Raw genomic sequence first — 21,738 nt, 5'->3', positions numbered from 1 at the left:
CCCATCACAGGAACAGCACCAACCCATTGGTTCACATATGTGGATGATACCTGGGTTAAAATCAAAACCCAGGAAGTTGAAGCCTTCACAGATCACATCAATGCCGTAGACGCAAACATCAAATTCACCAAAGAGGACACCAAAGAGAACTGGCTAGCCTTTTTGGACTGTGAGGTCGTCATTGGGTCTGATGGGAACCTAGAGATAGAAGTATACAGGAAACCCACGCACACAATACCTTCTTTTTGACTCCCATCACCCACTGCAACACAAACTGGGAGTCATCAGGACTTTACGCCACAGAGCAAACAACACCCCTACCTCTAGAGAGGCCTAGAGAACGGAGGACACTCACTTGAAGACAGCCCTCAAAACCTGTGGCTACCCCAAGTGGGCTTTCAACAAAGTAACATCCACATCAGTCAGAAAAACAAGAGACACAGATGAGCCTCAAGATCCACAGAAGAAAAACCTAGTCATTCCCTATGTAGCAGGTGTTTCTGAGAGGCTTAAATGGGTTTTTGGGAAACATCAGATACCAGTCCACTTCAAACCTACCAACACACTAAGACAGAGACTGGTTCACCCAAAAGACCAGATACCAAAACAAAACAGGATCAATGTGGTGTATGCCATACAAAGTAAGGAAGAATGCTCAGAACTCTACATTGGAGAAACCAAACAACCACTCAACAGGAGGATAGCCTGTTGCAGCTCCTCAGGACCACAGTCAGCTGTGCACCTCCATTTAGAGGAGACAGGACACTCTTTTGAAGACAGTGAGGTACACATTTTGGACAGAGAAGATAAATGGTTTGAAAGAGGAGTCAGGGAAGCTATCTATGTCCAAGTGGAGAAACCCTCCCTCAACAGGGATGGAGGACCAGTTCTACACACCATGCTCGGCCTACACAGGTGCCAATCCCCGGTCTGACCGGTGAAGACATAATCTATCTTCAATATACCAGGCTGCCCTTTCATCTGTTCCCAGCAAATTAAGGAACATATAAAATGTTTCCCAGGAAGGACAGACTCTGTAGACAGTTGGGGAATCAGAATGAGTCCACCATTAGGTCCAACGACCCTCACCTGAGTTAACTACTTTGTTCACTTAACGAGCCTATTCAGACCAGGTGTGAAGTGAAACCAACTCAGGGGCGTGGGACTCTCACCCGATTTTCTCACCTAGTGAGCCTATTGGACTAGGGGTTGAGTGAAACCAACCTGGGAGATAAAGTTAGAGGTTCCCGTCCAGCCTTTCTCAGACTGATGAAGCCACTTGGATGGGTGGTGAAACGTTTCAGCCTTAAAAACTGAAAGTCCAGTTGCCAATGACTCAACCTCTAGTCTGCACAAGATGTAATCTTACTTGTGTTCTCCTGCTTCCACGCTTATATGTCACCCTAGGCTCCTCCCTTTTCTGGAAAAATGTGTTCACTACAGCAATTTCCATCCTTTTTGGGAAGTGTACCACCATCTGTCCTTCTGCATTCCTGTCCTGCATACCAAACTTACCCATCACTTCCTCGTTACCTCTGTTTCCCTCACCAACATGTCCGTTAAAGTCTGCCCCAATCACCACTCTCTCACCACTAGGGATACCCTGAATCACCTCATCCATCTCCCTCCAAAATTTCTCCTTCTCTTCTAACTCACATCCTACCTGTGGGGCAGCCACTGGTAGGACTTTTTGATATCAGCCACTTCTTCTATCTGTCATGGTATATACCGTACAGGGGTTTGTCCTGCCATGATAGTTCTTGCTTCAGGCTTCTGTTGCCTGAAATATTCACTAAGTACTCCATCACTCGGGGCCATCTTCCTGATTTACTCATGGATTTTTGCTGTTTAATCTTGGATGGTGGCTCTGATGCTCACCAGTCCTCGGCTTCCTTCCTTCCTCTTAGTGTACAGTCTCAGGATGCTGGATTTGGGGTGAAACCCTCCATGCATTGTGAGGAGCTTCCTTGTCTTGACATCGGTGGCCTCTATCTCCTCTTTTGGCCAGTTTATTATGCCAGCAGGGTATCTGATGACTGGTAGGGCGTAGGTGTTGATGGCTTGGACCTTGTTCTTCCCATTTAGCTGACTTCTTAGGACTTGTCTTACTCTCTGTAGGTATTTGGATGTGGCAGCTTTCCTTGCGGCTTCTTCTTGGTTCCCATTTGCCTGTGGGATTCCAAGGTACTTGTAGCTTTCCTCAACATCCACTATGCTGCCTTCTGGCAGTTGAATTCCCTCAGTCCTGACAACCTTCCCTCTCTTTGTTATCATCAAACCACACTTATCCAGTCTGAATGACATTCCAATGTCATTGTTGTATATCCTGGTGGTGTGGATCAGTAAATTGATGTCCTCACTCCTGGCATACAGTCGGGGGAGTGTCCTCACTCCATGTACAGGAGGTGACTGATGGTTGCTCCATTTCGTAGTCTGTATCCGAAGGCAGTCTTTGTGATAAGGGGGGGTTCAGGCGTATGCAGAACAGCAGTGGGGGGACAGAGCATCTCCTTGGTAGATGCTGTACTTGATGGAGACTTGTGCAATTGGCTTGAGGTTGGCCACTAGGGTTGTATTTCACAATCCCATTAAGTTCCTTATGAAGGATCTTAGAGTCCTATTGATGTTGTATCCAAGCATTCCAGGATCCATGTGTGAGGCACTGAGTCATAGGCTTTCTTGTAGTCAATCCAGGCGGTGCACAGGTTGGTCTGTCTGGTATTACAGTCTTGAGCGACTGCTTTATCGATGTTTTGCTCCCCTGGTTTTCTTGCCCATTCCTTTCTGGGCCCCGCTCATGTATTGACCCATGTGCTTACTCATCTTAGCCACGACGATGCCTGATAGAAGCTTCCTTGTTGTGCAGAGGCAGGTTATCGGGCAGTAGTTGGATGGGACTGCTCCCTTTTGGGGGTCCTTCAGGATCAGGGCTGTCCTGCTTTCAGTCAGCCATTCAGGGTGAGTCCAATCAGCTGGGTCATTTTAGCTGCCAGGCACTCATGGAGTGCAGTTAGCTTCTTTAGCCAGTAGGTGTGGATCATGTCAGGTCCTGCTGCTGTTCAGTTCTTCATGCTTGAGACACTTTCTTGGATATCTGCTATTGTGATGGTTACTGGGTCCTGTTCAGGGAGGTTGCAGTGATCTGCTCTCAGATCCACCAGCCACTGGGCATTGGTGTTATGTGATGTCTCCTTCTCCGATATGTTTTTCCAGTATTGTTCAGTCTCCAGCCTTGGTGGGTCTGCTCTCATGTTACTATCCTGCCACTGAGTACACTTTGGATGGTTCCTGTTTATTCTCCTTGCTTCTATTGCTCTGGTGTACCTCTTCAGGCATGTGGCCAGGGCTGTGAGTCATTGCTTGGCATTCTGTAGGGCCTCTGGTAAGGACAGCTTGTTGTTGTACTTGTTACCCAACTCTGTCTTCCACCTCTCTGCTGTTCTGATAGTTGTCTAACTTCTCTTCGTGTTGCACTTATTTTTGTCTCAAACCTCTTCTCCAGGATACATGGTTTTGATGAGCATGACACTGCTCCTTAGTGGTAATGTTTGTCTTGTGACCAAGCATCTCAAGGATCACTGTTGCCGTGGTGTTATATCAGCCTGTTGGTCTCAGTGATGGTCACAGTAGGGATTGTTTGTAATGCTTGTTCGCAGTCTTCTAGTAGACTTTCAGAGGGTACTTCATTTAGTCTTGGCTCCCCCGTGCCGTAGCATTTGTATTGTATCTCTTCAATCTCTGGTTGTGATAACAGTTGCCCTTTGCGGATATTGGAACACTGAGCTACTAGTTGTTTCAGTGCTAGTCTAGATGGTGGGTTTAGAAGTTTCCATAGATCCCACATCCTCTTAATGTAACCCCTCTCCCTGAGGTTACTGTCGTAGAAATTTCTTTAAGTTTGAGAGTTGCTAATTCTCAGAAACAACCACAAGTGTGATGAATCATTTCAGGTTTAATTTCATGTGCATGGAGAGAAGACTTCAGTAAGCATTCTCTGACTTTGTGTTACAGTACTCAAGTTTATATATGTTTGACAAGAAAGGGGTGGACTAATCTTGAACAGACCCATATGTTTGTTCAGGTATCTATCTTCAGCCTTCTTACCATCAAAGAAACAAATTGTTGGCAGTTATTTATAACCCTCTACCGTAAAACACTAAACTAATAAAACAGACAGAACCACATACCATCAAAAGGTCAAGCAAACATTCAAGTCACCCCTTGACATCTTGTAAAACCCCCACATTCCCCCATTTTGACACAAAGTGTCAACACAATTATAATTATCAGAGGGAACAAAATGTTACATCATTAGTCAGGGTTTATCTATATCTAGAACACTGTCATCATATGGGTTTCCTGAGGTCCAATCATTCAATTGTATTTCATCATTCTTTTTTGATTCAGTTATAGGATATGTGTCCATGTCCTTTAAAGTGTGAAACTGTCCTCTTTGAAGCTGATTCTGCAGAAATTCTTGATTCCTCTGACGTCTCCTTGTATTGTTCAGTCGAGATCGCAGGCTCCTTCTGCAAGGTTGTGTAGTTTCCTGATTTGGCAAAGTCTTTGTTTCCCAGCTGACACATGACATCACGATGCAGTTCCTTGGGCCAGGTTGAGACATTTATTAATGCAGTCTTCCACTGGTGACTGTATGCCGCATTATCCGGAGTGTGCAGCAAATACAGTTACCATGCGGGTGCAATAATCAGCTGGTGACTCACCCCCCTTTTGTCAAGTATCATGAATCTCAAACCAGCAGACTCTCAGAGGAACTTCAGGCCGCACAGCTTCATAGAAGGTGTTCATCGTAGCAGTGAATTGTTGTGACCCCACTGGTGCCGTGTTGTGGGTCTGATGTTTCCCCTTCGGAGTTTGATGAACCTGCAACACATAACTTCTACTTTCTCACCCTACATTTCTATTTTACTTTCTTATTCTCCTCAACACCACTTTTCTACCTTTACCCTTAATTCTGCAGCAGATTCTTTCTTACTTCTATTTCTGCCTCCCTTTCTCACTCCTGAAAAGAGTGCCAATTTATTTCTTCCTTCTTTGTGTTCCTTCTTTCACTTCCTCTTCTCCTTCTCAACAACATTCTTTAACCATCCTTTTAACCCATTTATCTACCATCATTTAGCACTGGGGCTGGTGCTTACACTTTCATTGGGCTTATAACACACACACAATAATTTCTCATTCACACTGATCTTCCCGTCACGTCGTATGGTCAGATCTTATCACACAAACACGTTAGCCAAACACAAGTTAGCCATACTTTGTTCATAGCATCCCTCAGTTTTAGGTCCCCTAGAGGTCTGGCGCACTTCCGTTCCATGAATATGCAGCATTTCCCTCTTGCATGTGTTTTTCATATTTGCAGTGTTTGGCTGTTGCAGCACTTCTGTATTTGCAGTGTTTGGCCGCTGCACGCGATTGTCCGTCAGCCACCATAGATCAGCGTTCCACACGGACCATACTGTCGCACAACGCATTTCAGTATCCATGGCTGTGTCCAAATATCCACCCTATTCCCTAACCCCTCAGTCACTATATAGTGCAGCACTCCATAATGCACTCAATTAGCTAACACTTTCAGACACTCACCCACTACTTTTTTCACCGATTATGACAAGCACGGGCAGCCAGCACATATAGATGCCACTTCCTGTTTCAAACTCTTTTATTATTTTTAATAATTTTGTGGTAAAATTAATTGATCTCATCCCCAATGTTTTTTTTAAAAGGTATAAATATGGACTGTTCATACTTTTCAGCTACAATTTTTAATCTACATTTTCTAACTAACTTTCAGGGGTTTCTGCCATTTTTTTCATCCACGCAAGGCATGATGGTCTATTCTGCCCATCTATTGACCCGCTGCTCACTACTTTTTACAATGCATTGCAGGAAATCTTGAGGGCACTACTGTTTAGTTATTAGGTGGCCCCACCGGAGCGCAAATACCCAATAGCATTGACTCTGGGAAGCTAAGCAGGGTTGTGCCAACTGGGGCTGTTATCGTCAGACACTGAGGTTGTGTCAGGAAGGGCATAAAACTTGTGCCAAATCGAAAATGTGGATTAGTTTATCCACTGTGGCAACCCTGAATGGGAGTAAGCTGAAAAAAAAAAAGTTTGGTTATTAGCAATTTGGACACCACTACAAAATGGCGTAGCACTTCAGCAATGCTTCAACATCTGAACAGAAAGCATCCAGTTGTGAACCAGGCCAGCTCACCCAGCAGATGTGACACAAAGTAACGTCATTTCAAGGTAGCCCGTTGTTTCTATCATGCATTACACAATAGTATTATTGTTTAAAAATGCAAATCTGTTTTATCTGATTACTTGTGTAATCACTGAAATATTCTGTAGAATACTCAACTCCAAAAATAATTGATAGCTGTAGCCTTACTGATATTTCAGTTTTTTCTTTTAAATACATTTATAGACATTCTAAAATTCTCTTTTCACTTTGCCATTATGTGGCACTGAGTGTAAATTAATGAGAAAAAGATACAAAATAGGTTTTAGCCTGATGCAACATACAGTACTGCTGATGTTTCTTTTTAGCTTTGTTCTGGTCAGTATTGGGGTGAATGGAGCGTTACCACATGACCAACACGGTAACTTCTTTCTGTAGCAGAATCTGCATCTGTGCACCCAGTTCAACATTTTCCAGCAATCCAATTAAATTCAGTTCAGTTCAATTCACCACAGTGCAATTCAATCCAGTTCATTTGTATAGCACCAAATCACAATTCAATCATCTCAAGTCACTTTACATAGAATGCCTTATGAGCAACCACTTGGTGACAGTGGAGAGGAAAAACTCCCTTTGATGGAAAAAACCTCCAGCAGAACTGGGCTTAGTTTGGGCAGCCATCTGCCTCAACTGTTTGGGGTGAGTGGATAGATGAGAAAGAAAAGAACTACAACAATAGTTACAACAAATAAGCAGTGTGCAGGTTGATGGGCACATCTTTTAATTTCTTTAAATCAAAATTAAAAGAAAAAGACTTGAAATATAATATAGACCATCCCCACTGAAAATCATATGAAATTTACCTTGTTTATGGATCCTTTGAAAAGTTAAATGTAAATGATTGTGCTTTGCTATAAGATCCCAGGCTTCTGTGAAGATGGGGCAGGCTCTTCTATCTCTGGTCTACAGTCTGATATCAACTGTGAAGAGTTTGTGGGCTACAAGGCAGTGTACCGTGTCTGCTTCAGCATGAGTATGTGGTTCCTGGGGTTTTCCATTCTTATGATTAACATCAAAAACAGCAGAGACCCTCGTGCTTCCATCCACAATGGGTAAGGACTGCAGTAACAGCAGCACTTCCACAGTGCAGTGGAATATGGGTTTTGGCCAAACTGTCTTTAGCATGCTTTCTTTCTTTAGGTCAACCCACTGTCAGATTGACACTGTAAACCTTGCCAAGACATTATACAAGATACAGTATACAAGACATTTTATAGTCAGAAAGCAGATGCACATCAGTGCATGGTTTTGATGAACTGCAGTTAAGGACATGCCACCCTGCAAATTCTTGACTAACTCCAAAAAAGTTGGAATATTCTAAGATAGGCTCAATGCTCTCCTCAGTGAGTCCTTACTGAGAGAAGAAGAACTTTGGCTCTGTCCCCCACTTCTGCACCCTGTAACACAAGATTAGCTATTGTGAGTTATATAACTTGTTCAGCGGGTGGCCTTTGTCCTGTACATTTGTCTTGAAATTCTACAGGCATATTTTTTTATTACTGATCTACATTCTAGTTTAGTTTTTGAGCCTGTACTAATGTTCTGAAGTTTCTCACTTGTTTTGTGTAACATAAAAAAAGAAAACTTTATCTTACCCCGAGTTTTTTTTTTCTTTAGGCATTTTTACTTTTTTACAAGAGGTCATTATTGTGTGTACTGTAGACAACAATTTTCAATTCCAATTTTCAATTTATTTGTATAGCGCCAAATCACAATACAAATCATCTCAAGGCACTTTACAAAAACTAAAACTAAAACTAAAAACCCAACAATTCCCTTATGAGCAAGCACTTGGCGACAGTGGAGAGGAAAAAACTCCCTTTAACGGAAGAAAAAAAACCTCCAGCAGAACCGGGCTCAGTTTGGGCGGCCATCTGCCTCGACCGGTTGGGGTGAGTGGATAGAGCAGAGAGAAAAGAACAGCAACAATAAACAACAAATAGACACTGCAAGTTGGTGGGGCCAGTAACTGCACATCAGCGATAAACAGCTCCAGGACCAGGGACACCTGCAGAAGGTACAGAGAGAGAGAGAGAGAGAGAGAGGGAGGGAGAGAGCACAAACTAGGGGAGAGAGAGAGCACAAGGTTAGTAACATTCAATGGTGGAATATACATGAGGTGGGGGGGGGGTTAGGGTAGGGGAGCTCAGTGCACCGATGGTCCTCGGGCAGTCTAGGCCTATAGCAGCATAACTAACTAAGGGATGGTTCAGGGTTGCCTGAAGCCAGCCCTAACTATATGCTTTGTCAAAGAGGAAGGTTTTAAGTCTAGCCTTAAAAGTACAGAGAGTGTCTGCCTCCTGAACCCAGACTGAGAGCTGGTTCCACAGGAGAGGAGCTTGATAGCTAAAGGCTCTGCCTCCCATTCTGCTTTTGAGAACTCTGGGAACCACAAGTAGGCCTGCACTCTGAGAGCGAAGTGGTCTATTGGGATAATATGGTACTATGAGGTCTTTAAGGTATGAAGGAGCTTGATTATGAAGGGATTTGTATGTGAGAAGAAGGATTTTAAATTCTATTCTATATTTTACAGGGAGCCAATGAAGAGAAGCCAATATAGGAGAAATATGATCTCTCTTGCTAGTTCCTGTCAGGACTCTGGCTGCGGCATTCTGGATTAATTGGAGGCAACAGCACACATTTGCTGTATTTTCAAAGTTGTATTATAGCATAGCTGAAATGTAAGTGGTGTATGATAAACGATATCATTATATTTACCATTTAAAATAAAATGAGTACAGTTTGTATTTGAAAAAAATATAATAGCCAATAGATGCTATCACATTTTGTTTTCCCACAATGGCTATACACTAGCCAACATTCCTGAAGTTCTCCTGAAGGTCTTTACTCTTATACATCTTTACAAATATGACCATTGCATATACACTACACTTGAGGTAAGTCTTCAGTATAGAGTATTTAACAGTATGCACAGAAGACGATTAGACACGTCTCAGACCTTGAACAAGCAAATACAGTTTCAAATTTTCGTACAAATGTATTTGGTGGGATTTTTCTTAAATTATTCTTTGATATTCATTCCTTTATTTTTTTAGTTTTTTTTTTACATGCTGCCTGGCACAAACTATGAAAATATAGGCATATATCAAACACACTGCTCACTTGTTCTCTAATCCTTAGTGCAGTACATAACTACTATTAAATTAGATTAATTTATTTGAAAGGTGACAGTGCAATTTGATAAAACATACTGTATGATCACATGTTAAAAAAGCCAGAATTAGCCAAAAGGCTATATTTCATCTGTAGTACTCTGGCTTTGAAGTTAAAAAAACAGGAATACAAACAAGGCATACAGCCACAAACACAAAACATAACAGTCAGTACTGACATGAGACATGACAAACAAAACACAACTACATGAGAGCGACAGAAATGCAAGCAGATAAGCTTCCATAAAAAGACACATCGTATACAATAACTTACAACAAATGTAAATCTTTAGAGCTGACACATATATGTGTTGATAATCCGAAACTGATACAAAATGGTCTATGTCATCTTTTTAGTACCTGTGTGGAGACTTTTCGTTTGTGCTTTATCTCACATTTATCGCTTTGACAGCAGGTGTAGATTAACCCACTTTCAGACTGGCCTGGAAAACTTTACATGTTCAGTTCATAGTCTGAAAGCAGACACACAGTAAGTGTAAAGGAAATCTTTAGTTAAATAGAAAATCTCAATCCAGACTTTGGAGTTCAGGGCTCCTTCATACTTATTATATGCTTCACTCCTTTCCTGCAGCATGAGATGTAGCACATGGATTTAAGTTTCGAAGAACACAAGTGAACAAGTGCTGGCATGCTTCTCTTATGATTGATCCTTTGATCCCCTCCTACACACCAGTATGATTTTTTTGGCTTTTGTTAGTGCTTTATAAGACATTGCAAAACTATTTCCAAATATACATCTCCACCAGATTTATTCCGTGCTACTGGTTTAAAAATAAAATAGATGCACAGGTTCATTTACACAACACAGCAACACATTTCTGATTATAACATAAAAATCAGACCTGAAATGAGTGAAATGAATTACTTCAATTATGCAGGTATCTATCTGTACCTTTTACCTACAAGTTTGATATAATGTTGAAACATGTCAGTTTTTACTGTTTTATACAATTAAACCAGTATTAGAAATTGAAAATAACCAATTGGTCACATCTTGCAAATCAGCATAATAATATCAGCGAGAATCACTTCTCTACATTTTGTGAAACATCAAGATACCAGACCTTCTCTGAGTCCCAGGTTTTTCTCCCCAAAATAAAACTGTCATAACAGCAAATGTTTTTTTTAGTTGAGGCCTGGCAGAGAACAAAATTAGTAGAAACATTGCTGCTGCTGTCTTTACCTGGAGTCCCTGAAGAGTCCAGGACGAAGCTAACATTAGATATGCAATTGATCCAATTCTAAAAACATAATTGACTGACTTAAGTAGTTATTTCTTACAGGCATATTTATGTGCATTCTGTAGTCTTTGTATTTATCAATTAACAATTTGTTTTCAGGTTTTGGTTTTTTAAGTTTGCTGCCTTGGTTGCAATTACAGTCGGTGCCTTTTACATTCCAGATGGGCCTTTTACCTACAGTAAGCATTTAAACTTTTTGGAACTGAGAATGGCATCCAATAAACACCGTTCAGAAAATATATGATAGTTTGGTAACTGTATGAAACTGTGTCTGTGTTGTTGTAGCATGGTTTGTGGTGGGCTCTCTTGGAGCTTCCTTTTTCATTGTGATCCAGCTGGTTCTGCTGGTGGACTTCAGCCACTCCTGGAATGAGTCCTGGGTAGACAAAATGGAGACTGGGAACTCCAAGGGCTGGTATGCAGGTCAGTGACTGAAGTTGTGTCCAGCAATATGCTGTGCACAACATCTAAAATGACATAACAAATATATGTATAAGCAACTAAACGACACTAAAATTGCTTAACATTTGATTGTGTTGTTGGGCATTTCAGCTCATTGATGTATTACACAATGGAAAAAGACATACTGCTCATAGTCAAAAAAATGTATGACATGCATATTTCAAATATTCAGATTTCCTAAATATATATAATTTTTGAAAGTTGTAGGGAATTTCTATATCAGTCATTATCATTTCTACTTTTTGTTTTTAGCTTTGCTGACAGTAACAAGCCTAAGCTACATCCTGTCATTTACTGCTGCTGTCCTGATGTTCATATTCTACACCAAGCCTGATGGATGCTTCCTCAACAAATTCTTCATCAGCTTCAATATGTTGTTGTGCATTGTGGCCTCTGTTGTCTCGATGCTGCACAAAGTACAGGTACAGGATGGTGTGTAATGTTTCAGCAGCTAGCATTCAGTCATGGATAAATATTCCTTTGAAGCAGCAAAACATGACACATCTTTTAAGATACAGGAAGTGGATGCAGTTTATTTACAGGGTCATGAAGAGTAAAACTCACTGAATCTCACATTTCCAAACTAAACTAGTCTAAACTCTGATACAGTATTGTCCAGGGAAGGTTCATCATGTCCAGGACCAGTGGGAAAATACTGCACAATTGCGTTGGTGTCATGGAATTAGTAGTATTAGGTAGCAGGCTATTTAGACTGTTGTTTATATTACAACACAGAGATAAACACTGTCGTTAACCAGTTGCTTTCATTTTGTATTTGTATTTTTATGTTTTGGAGAGGGTTACACAAAACAACACAACACTCAAAGTTCTTTACTTATGAAGTATCACTTGAAAACAACTTCACTTGCTTGAAAATACAGACCAATACAAAGACTAACAGGCCTAATAAATCGATAGTCTAAAGATGGAGGTCTTGTGATGTAGTGGTATGGATGGTGAAGGATGAGGCGCAGGACCCAAATGCAGGACAAGGTTCTTTATTTAACCTTGATCCACCAGGTATCGGGCACAGCTGAGCACACACTCCGCACACAAAACACACGAACAGCCATCAAGGCAACCCCACCACTCGCCGTACAAAACTACCAAAACATGGTACTCTGTGTGGACATAGATTTCTCCACCACTTGGCATAAACACAAAATCCTCTCCTTCAGTAACCTGGGCAGTAACATCAATATTCCGACAGCGAACAAAAGAGCAGAGGAGGTACATATACATTAGGAACAAAAGACCAATAAGACATAGGTTAAACTAATCAACTAACAAAGCTACCTTAGACTAACACTGGCGAAGGAGGAGACCAGAAACCCAAAATAAAAGTAAAGAAACAATTATAGACCATTACAGGAGGATCTTGTTTTCTGTATGGATTATAAAATCCTTAAGGGTGAATTTGTGCTTTTGTGTCATGTAAATAAAATTGACTTCACTTAGAATACAGTATTTTCTTGTGGACTTAGAAAGATCTTAAATGATGACATCCATTCCTGAACTCCTGAATCTCCTTTATGTGTGGACTTTGCATGTTAGCCCTATGACCCACATTCCACAGACACCTGCTCTACTCCGACCTCGAAATTTTGGGCTTCCCCAAGAGGATGGGAAGAGGACAGCATTGGTCGGGATCTAAACAGGAACGGGGCAGCTTCGATTGCAAACAGAGCGGCCTCAATCGACAAGAGAGGGATAGTTGGGAGCTGTCATTGAACCGGCTCAAAAACGGCTCCCGACCTCTAGAGAGTGCAAATAGAGCAGGAATGGGTCAGGAAGTGCAGACGTTAAGCAGCAACAGCATGAACAGGAAGGCATCAGGTCAAGGAGTGAGTCAGGAGGCAAAATCTCACAGCTGCTCTCTGCCAATCATTCCTGTTTGAGTCGCACTCATTGACCACCTCAAATTACCCCGTCATTTAATTCCTGTTCCACTCATGTCCCGCCCCTACCCAGTCAGATCCGTTCCACCCAACTGCCGGTTAGACCCTGCCCAACTGCAGATTAACTCTGTGTTGTATAAAACAGGCAGCCAACCACTGCCACTTCTTCCGATTTTGACTGCCAACCAAACAATACCTTTAGTTCCCATCAACCAACCACTTCTGTTCATCACAAGATGCCTCCCTGTGCAACGGTTGCGAGAGAGGTGAGAGAGGAAAGAGAGAGGTGGTGCAGGCACCTGCATCACCAGCTTCTAGTGTTGGTGAGCATGCCAATGTTCCACATGCTGTCGATGTCCAAGAGCCCTTATAAGGGTCAGAGGGATAACTGTATAAAAAGCGATAGCACTTTGCTGTTGGAGAAGGACTTGTTCCGAAAACACAACATGTAGCAGCACACCTCAAGCTCAATCCATGGTGTGGACGAAACAATGGTGGGCAAACTGTTGAATAGCAGAGAGTGGCTGCTTTCGTTGTTACATTATTTTCCATCCATCCATCCATTTTCTACCGCTTATCCGGGGCCGGGTCGCGGGGGCAGTAGCCGAATCAGGGATACCCAGACTTCCTTCTCCCTGGACACTTCCTCCAGCTCTTCCGGGGGGACACCGAGGCGTTCCCAGGCCAGCCGGGAGACATAGTCCCTCCAGCGTGTCCTGGGTCTTCCCCGGGGCCTCCTCCCGGTGGGACATGCCCGGAACACCTCCCCAGGAAGGCGCCCAGGAGGCATCCGAAACAGATGCCCGAGCCACCTCAACTGACTCCTCTCGATGTGGAGGAGCAGCGGCTCTACTCCGAGCTCCTCCCGGGTGACCGAGCTCCTCACCCTATCTCTAAGGGAGCGCCCGGCCACCCTGCGGAGGAAGCTCATTTCAGCCGCTTGTATCCGCGATCTCGTTCTTTCGGTCATGACCCAGAGCTCATGACCATAGGTGAGAGTGGGAACGTAGATTGACCGGTAAATCGAGAGCTTCGCCTTCTAGCTCAGCTCCTTCTTCACCACAACGGACCGGTACACCGACCGCATTACTGCTGCCGATGCCCCGATCCGTCTGTCAATCTCACGTTCCGTCCTTCCCTCACTCGTGAACAAGACCCCGAGATACTTAAACTCCTCCACTTGAGGCAGGATCTCTCCCCTGGCCTGGAGATGGCAAACCACCTTTTTCCGGTTGAGTACCATGGCCTCGGACTTGGAGGTGCTGATTCTCATCCCAGCCGCTTCACACTCGGTTGCAAACCGCCCCAGTGAACGCTGGAGATCCTGGCTCGATGGAGCCAGCAGGACAACATCATCTGCAAAAAGCAGAGATGAAATCCTGTGGTCCCCGAACTGGACTCCCTCCGGCCCCTGGCTGCGCCTAGAAATTCTGTCCATAAAAGTAATGAACAGAACCGGTGACAAAGGGCAGCCCTGCCGGAGTCCAACGTGCACTGGGAACAGGTCTGACTTACTGCCGGCAATGCGAACCAAGCTCCTGCTCCGTTTGTACAGAGACCGGATAGCCCCCAGCAAAGAGCCCCGGACCCCATACTCCTGGAGCACCTCCCACAGGATGTCACGAGGGACCCGGTCGAATGCCTTCTCCAAGTCCACAAAACACATGTGGACTGGTTGGGCAACCTCCCATGAACCCTCGAGCACCCTCGAGAGTGTGTAGAGCTGGTCCAGTGTTCCACGCCCAGGACGGAAACCGCATTGTTCCTCCTGAATCCGAGGTTCGACCACCGGCCGGATCCTCCTCTCCAGCACCCTGGCATAGTAATCTGATAGTAGAATCTGATCCATCCATCACCCAAGCCGAAGTCACTGAGGTAGTTCGGCAGCTCCTCGGTGGCAAAGCACCGGGGGTGGATGAGATCCGTCCCGAGTACCTCAAGTCTCTGGATGTTGTTGGGCTGTCATGGCTGACACGCCTGTGCAACATCGCGTGGCGTTCGGGGACAGTACCCCTGGATTGGCAGACCGGGGTGGTGGTTCCTCTTTTTAAGAAGGGGGACCGGAGGGTGTGTTCCAACTACAGAGGGATCACACTCCTCAGCCTCCCGGGGAAGGTCTACATTATTTTGTATAAATAAATTAATTTGGACCCAAAGTTGCAGACAAAGCACTTTATTCACACCAGAGAGTTCAAACACAAAACTAAAGAGTGTACAATTCAATTCAATTTATCAATTTTATTTGTATAGCGCCAAATCACAATACAAATCATCTCAAGGCACTTTACAAAAACTAAAACTAAAAACCCAACAATTCCCTTATGAGCAAGCACTTGGCGACAGTGGAGAGGAAAAAACTCCCTTTAATGGAAGAAAAAAACCTCCAGCAGAACCGGGCTCAGTTTGGGCGGCCATCTGCCTCGACCGGTTGGGGTGAGTGGATAGAGCAGAGAGAAAAGAACAGCAACAATAAACAACAAATAGACACTGCAAGTTGGTGGGGCCAGTAACTGCACATCAGCGATAAACAGCTCCAGGACCAGGGACACCTGCAGAAGGTACAGAGAGAGAGAGAGAGAGAGGGAGGGAGAGAGCACAAACTAGGGGAGAGAGAGAGCACAAGGTTAGTAACATTCAATGGTGGAATATACATGAGGTGGGAGAGAAGGGGGGGGGGGGGGGGGGTAGGGTAGGGGAGCTCAGTGCACCGATGGTCCTCGGGCAGTCTAGGCCTATAGCAGCATAACTAACTAAGGGATGGTTCAGGGTTGCCTGAAGCCAGCCCTAACTATATGCTTTGTCAAAGAGGAAGGTTTTAAGTCTAGCCTTAAAAGTACAGAGAGTGTCTGCCTCCTGAACCCAGGCTGAGAGCTGGTTCCACAGGAGAGGAGCTTGATAGCTAAAGGCTCTGCCTCCCATTCTGCTTTTGAGAACTCTGGGAACCACAAGTAGGCCTGCACTCTGAGAGCGAAGTGGTCTATTGGGATAATATGGTACTATGAGGTCTTTAAGGTATGAAGGAGCTTGATTATGAAGGGATTTGTATGTGAGAAGAAGGATTTTAAATTCTATTCTATATTTTACAGGGAGCCAATGAAGAGAAGCCAATATAGGAGAAATATGATCTCTCTTGCTAGTTCCTGTCAGGACTCTGGCTGCGGCATTCTGGATTAATTGGAGGCTTTTTATTAAGATATTAGGACATCCAGATAGTAATGAGTTACAGTAATCTAGCCTTGAGGAAACAAACGCATGGACTAGTTTTTCTGCATCATTTTGAGACAGGATGTTCGTAATTTTGGAAATGTTGCGCAGGTGAAAGAATGCAGTTCTAGAGATTTGTTTTATGTGTGAGTTAAAGGACATGTCCTGGTCAAAAATAACTCCAAGGTTTTTTACAGTAGTGCTGGAGGCCAGGGCTATGCCATCTAGAGTAGCTATAATTTTAGAAAAGTTATTTCTGAGATTTTTTGGCCCAAATATAATGACTTCTGTTTTCTCCGAGTTTAAAAGTAAAAAGTTACTGGTCATCCAGGCCTTTATGTCAGTTAGACAGGCTTGAAGTCTGGTTAACTGGTTTGTGTTAACAGGTTTAATAGATAGATATAACTGAGTGTCATCCGCATAGCAGTGGTAATTAATAGAGTGCTTCCTAATGATATATCCTAAAGGAAGCATGTACAGGGTGAACAGAATCGATCCTAGCACAGAACCTTGTGGAACTCCATAACTAAGTTTTGTTCGTGTGGAAGGTTCATCATGGACATGAACAAACTGGAATCTGTCCGATAAATAGGATTGGAACCATTTTAACGCTGTTCCTCTGATACCAATCACATGCTCCAGTCTCTGTAATAAGATGTTGTGGTCAATGGTGTCGAATGCAGCACTAAGGTCTAGGAGGACAAGTATCGAAACAAGTCCATTATCTGAGGCTAAGAGAAGATCGTTGGTAACTTTCAACAGTGCTGTTTCTGTACTATGATGTGCTCTAAATCCTGATTGGAAATCTTCAAATAGTTCATTCCTGTGTAAGTGGTCTGATAGCTGCTTAGCAACAGCTTTTTCTAGGATTTTAGAAATAAATGGCAGGTTGGATATTGGTCTATAATTAGCCAAGACACCTGGATCAAGACTAGGCTTTTTGAGTAAAGGTTTGATTACTGCAGTCTTAAAGGCCTGTGGTACGTAGCCTGATACTAGAGATAAATTTACCAAGTCCAATAAGATGAGTTCATTAATGGCAGGGTGCCTTTAAGCAGTCTAGTCGGGATGGGGTCCAAGAGACACGTTGATGATTTCGATGAAGCAACTACTGATGTAAATTCAGAGAGATCTATAGGAGAGAAGCAGTCTAAACATAACTGAGGTCCTACAGATGATTCAAGAGCTACTGTAGTAAAAGATTCATTTATTGCAGGTATAGGAAGCATCTGCTGAATTTTATCTCTAATAGTTGTGATTTTATTTGTAAAGAAACTCATAAATTCATCACTGCTGAGAGCTAAGGGAACACTGGGCTCAACGGAGCTGTGACTTTTTGTCAGCCTGGCTACAGTGCTGAAAAGAAACCTGGGATTGTTCTTATTTTCCTCTATTAGTGATGAATAGTATGCAGTTCTGGCTTTACGGAGAGCTTTTTTATATGTTAGTAGACTGTTTTTCCAGGCTAGAAAAATTTCCTCTAAGTTTGTGGAACGCCACTTCCTTTCCAGCCTTCGTGATGCCTGCTTTAAGGTACGAACATGTAAATTATACCATGGGGCTAGTCTTCTCTGAATCACTAACTTCTTTTTCAGAGGGGCTACAGAATCAAGCGTTTCACGCAGTGAGGTTACAGCGCTGTCAACAACATGATCAATTTGGTAGGGAGTAGGATTAAGGCAGCTGCCCTCCATTATGTTTATACTTGGCATAGATGCAAATAAAGATGGAATCATTTTCTTAAATTTATTAACAGCGTTGTCGGATAAACATCTGCTGTAGTGGAATTTTCTTCCAGACGCTGCATGATCCATCATTTTAAATTCGAAAGTTATTAAAGAATGATCTGACAAAACAGGATTTGGAGGGAAAATTATTAGATGTTCAATTTCGATGCCATAGGTCAGAACAAGATCAAGGGTGTGATTAAAACAGTGGGTGGGTTTATTAACGTTTTGAATGAAACCAATTGAATCTAATATAGAATTAAATGCAATGCTGAGGCTGTTATTTTCAACATCTACATGAATGTTAAAATCTCCCACTATAATGACTTTATCTGATCTAAGCACTAAATCAGACAGGAAGTCAGGGAATTCAGTTAAAAACTCTGAGTAAGGAACAGGTGGACGGTACAAAATGACAAGTAGAACTGGTTTTTGTGTTTTCCAGTTTGTATGTGAGAGACTAAGAGTGAGGCTCTCAAATGAGTTATAACTGTTCTGAGGATGAAAGTTTAATAATAAGTTTGACTGGAAGATTGCAGCTACTCCTCCACCTCGACCTGTGCTTCGAGGAACATGATAATTTTTATGACTGAGGGGGGTTGATTCATTCAGACTGACATATTCATCCTGCTGTAACCAGGTTTCAGTAAGATAAAGTAGGTCAATTTGGTGATCAGTTATCAAATCATTTACTAACAGAGATTTAGAAGAAAGGGACCTAATATTTAATAATCCACATTTGACAGTTCTGTTTTTCTGTTCGATAAGAGGAGTGGTCTTAATTTTTATTAAGTTTTTATGAATAACTCCTCTTCTGTTAACTTCTGATTTGTTTGATTTATATGTTCGAGGGGCAGACACAGTCTCTATGTGGTTTGAAGGGGGCGGCGGCTCTAAGGAAACTGCAGAGAAGCGTTTTAGACTGAGTCTCTGCATCCCGGTCCCCACCCTGGATTGTCAGGCTTTAGGTCGGCTAAGAAACTCGGCCAAATTCCTAGAGATGAGAGCTGCACCATTCAAAGTGGGATGGATGCCATCTTTCGCTATCAGACCGGGTTTTCCCCAGAAAGTGGCCCAATTGTCTATGAAGCCCACATCGTTTGCTGGACACCACCTAGACAGCCAGCGACGGAACGACGACATGCGGCTAAACATGTCATCGCTGGTCAGATTGGGGAGGGGTCCAGAGAAAACTACGGAGTCCGACATTAATTTAGCAAAGTTACACACCGACTCAACATTAATTTTAGTGACCTCCGATTGGCGTAATCGGGTGTCATTGCTGCCGACGTGAATAACAATTTTCCCATATTTCCGATTAGCCTTAGCCAGCAGCTTCAGATTTGACTCGATGTCGCCCGCTCTGGCCCCAGGAATACATTTGACTATGGTCGCTGGTGTCTCTATTTTCACGTTCCTGACTATGGAATCGCCAATTATCAGAGTCGGTTTCTCAGCGGGTGTGTCGCTGAGCGGGGAAAATCTATTAGAAACGTGAACAGGCAGGTGATGAGCCGTGGGCTTCTGCTTAGGAGTATGTTTCCTTCGGACTGTCACCCAGGCTAATTCTCCGGGCTGCTCCGGAGCTGCCCTTGGACCGCTAACAGACCCTGAGCTCGGTGGCTCCACACCAGCTAACGGGGCTAGGCTAGCTGGCTTTTGTTCGAAGGTGCGGAGCCGCGCTTCCAAATCAGTGATCCTCGCCTCCAAGGCTAACAGAACCTTACACTTAATACAGGTATCATTATCGCTAAAGGAGGCAGAGGAATAACTAAACATGTGGCACACCGAGCAAGAAAGAGAGAGAGAGGGAGAGGCCATGTTAGCAAGCTAACTAGCTAGCTAAGCTAACCGGTAGGCCAACGAGCGCTAAGTCAGGAAATAGCAACAAACACCGGTCAAAACAGAAAGGTACCCGACCAGCACCGGAATGCAGCAGCCAGTGAACCGTTCAAAGTCTAGCCGGTTCCCAGGTGTGCCAAACCACAGCTAGTCTGCCGCCAGTCTGCAGACGAACCACACAACACACACAACACGACACGCCTGCAAGACAAAAGTGATTCACTTACCCGGATGTTCAGCTACTCCACAAGAGTACAAGAGTCTAGGAATGCAAGAACTGCATCAGAGAAGGGAAGCTGGAGCCAGGGCTAATACTGGAATCCAGGGACATGGAACACAAGAACAATGAGTGACTCGGGAGATTCAGGAGAGCGTGGCGACTCACATAGAAAACAGGAACCAGGGAAGCTGGAGTTCAGCAACACAGAACATAGCAATAGAGAGAGACCATGGAGACTCACTCTGGAACAGAACTAGGAAACACTGGACTCATGTACCAGCATGAAGCCGAGGAGACACAGGCAACTGAAGCCACACACAGGGAATAGTGAAATAACAGTCACTCACAGGGAAACAGGAGCCAAGGAGACACCGGAGTCCACTGAAATGGAATGCCTGAACCGGGAGGAAAGAGAACAGGAACCAGGAAAGCAGTAAGAATGCAGCATGCTCACAGTAGGTTCACAGCAGTGAGTACACGGAAGTGAGAACACAATAGTCTGACGGTATGATCCAGCAAAAAACAAAAGAACGGGGCTGGTACACACACATAAACACACACAGAAGACAGTTAATCCTCAGGGATCAACGGACACACCAGCAGTGTACCAGTGGCATCCTGATAACACCGAAAAGAACTTAAATTACTCTGTCAATTTTGATCATACAGATAAGAGCAAAATATCATTTTAATCTGTAAAGGGTCTAATTTTATTTGTATACACTCATAATAACAGAATGCTGTGCTTTTGTAAAATAAAGAAAACAGGGTCCTCTCTCTGTCTTCCGTCTCTGTCACCTCTCTTCACAGACACGTAAATAAAACAGCCTGAATCTCAGCAAATACTTGCCTCTAAGACATAAGAAATATATGTTTTCTAAACATATATTTTCTAAACATATAAGCTTGAAATGTCTATTGAATGAAACAATTCAAGTCGAAAACGCTTGCGGTATGGTTTCTCCTGTCCCATCTCATTATAGCTAATGTGAACCTGCCTCACACCAAGTGCGCTGTTCGTATGGAAATAATTTGATATTATGCCGCTCATTATGAGGGTCTTTGTCTTCTCAGGTGAATCCAGTGATTATTCATGATCAGGCACACCTTCTTGCATATATCCTTTCTACAAAAAATAGGGCCTTAGAAAAGTCTAATCAGTGTATTGCTTTCTGTGAATGAGTGGACAAGATGATTTTCACATCATTTTGAAGCAAACCCTCTAGGCTACAAGATGCAGTTCTAGGCTTGTGAACCAATGTTCTGTATGTGTTTTATGGTCTTATTTCAGTGACTTAAAAATTTGAGTTTTTCACTAACCATGCATAAACACTGTTTTCTCAAAAACGCAATCATGTATAAACTTGCTGCTCACATATTATTGTAGACCAGTTTGTGCTGATTACAGTGTTTAGCCATTAATATGTTTAAAAGCAACAGAAAAAAGCATAAATGTCAGGGCATGTCAAAACTTGTCCAGGGCCCCAAAACACACTTAGACCCCAGAGAGTTAAACGCAGGTGAAACTAATCAAAGGAGATTAACATAAAGCTGAGACTAACACAGGCAACACAGAAATAGGAAATAGAAACCAAAAATAAAAGTCCAAAACAGGAAACTAGAACATAGATCATGACATTCATGAGAAAAGAGCGTACAGTGGGTACGGAAAGTATTCAGACC

The 21,738-nt window shown here is 43.2% G+C and overlaps 1 protein-coding gene across 2 annotated transcripts in view; it reads left to right on the top strand.

The window, feature by feature from the left end:
• Positions 1-21,738, top strand: part of serinc3 (serine incorporator 3) — a 99,269-nt gene that overhangs the window by 72,654 nt on the left and 4,877 nt on the right. For both annotated transcript variants that reach the window (XM_026307518.1, XM_026307517.1), the window contains exons 3-6: positions 7,126-7,319; positions 10,802-10,881; positions 10,988-11,125; positions 11,417-11,586. In XM_026307518.1, coding sequence (XP_026163303.1) covers positions 7,126-7,319; positions 10,802-10,881; positions 10,988-11,125; positions 11,417-11,586 — 582 coding nt within the window. The remainder of the gene's footprint in view (positions 1-7,125; positions 7,320-10,801; positions 10,882-10,987; positions 11,126-11,416; positions 11,587-21,738) is intronic.

This window comes from Mastacembelus armatus, chromosome 5, assembly GCF_900324485.2.
Source record: "Mastacembelus armatus chromosome 5, fMasArm1.2, whole genome shotgun sequence".
Taxonomy (NCBI): Eukaryota; Metazoa; Chordata; class Actinopteri; order Synbranchiformes; family Mastacembelidae; genus Mastacembelus; species Mastacembelus armatus.
Note: the sequence above shows the minus strand (reverse complement) of the source record. Positions and strands in the feature narration are given on the sequence as shown.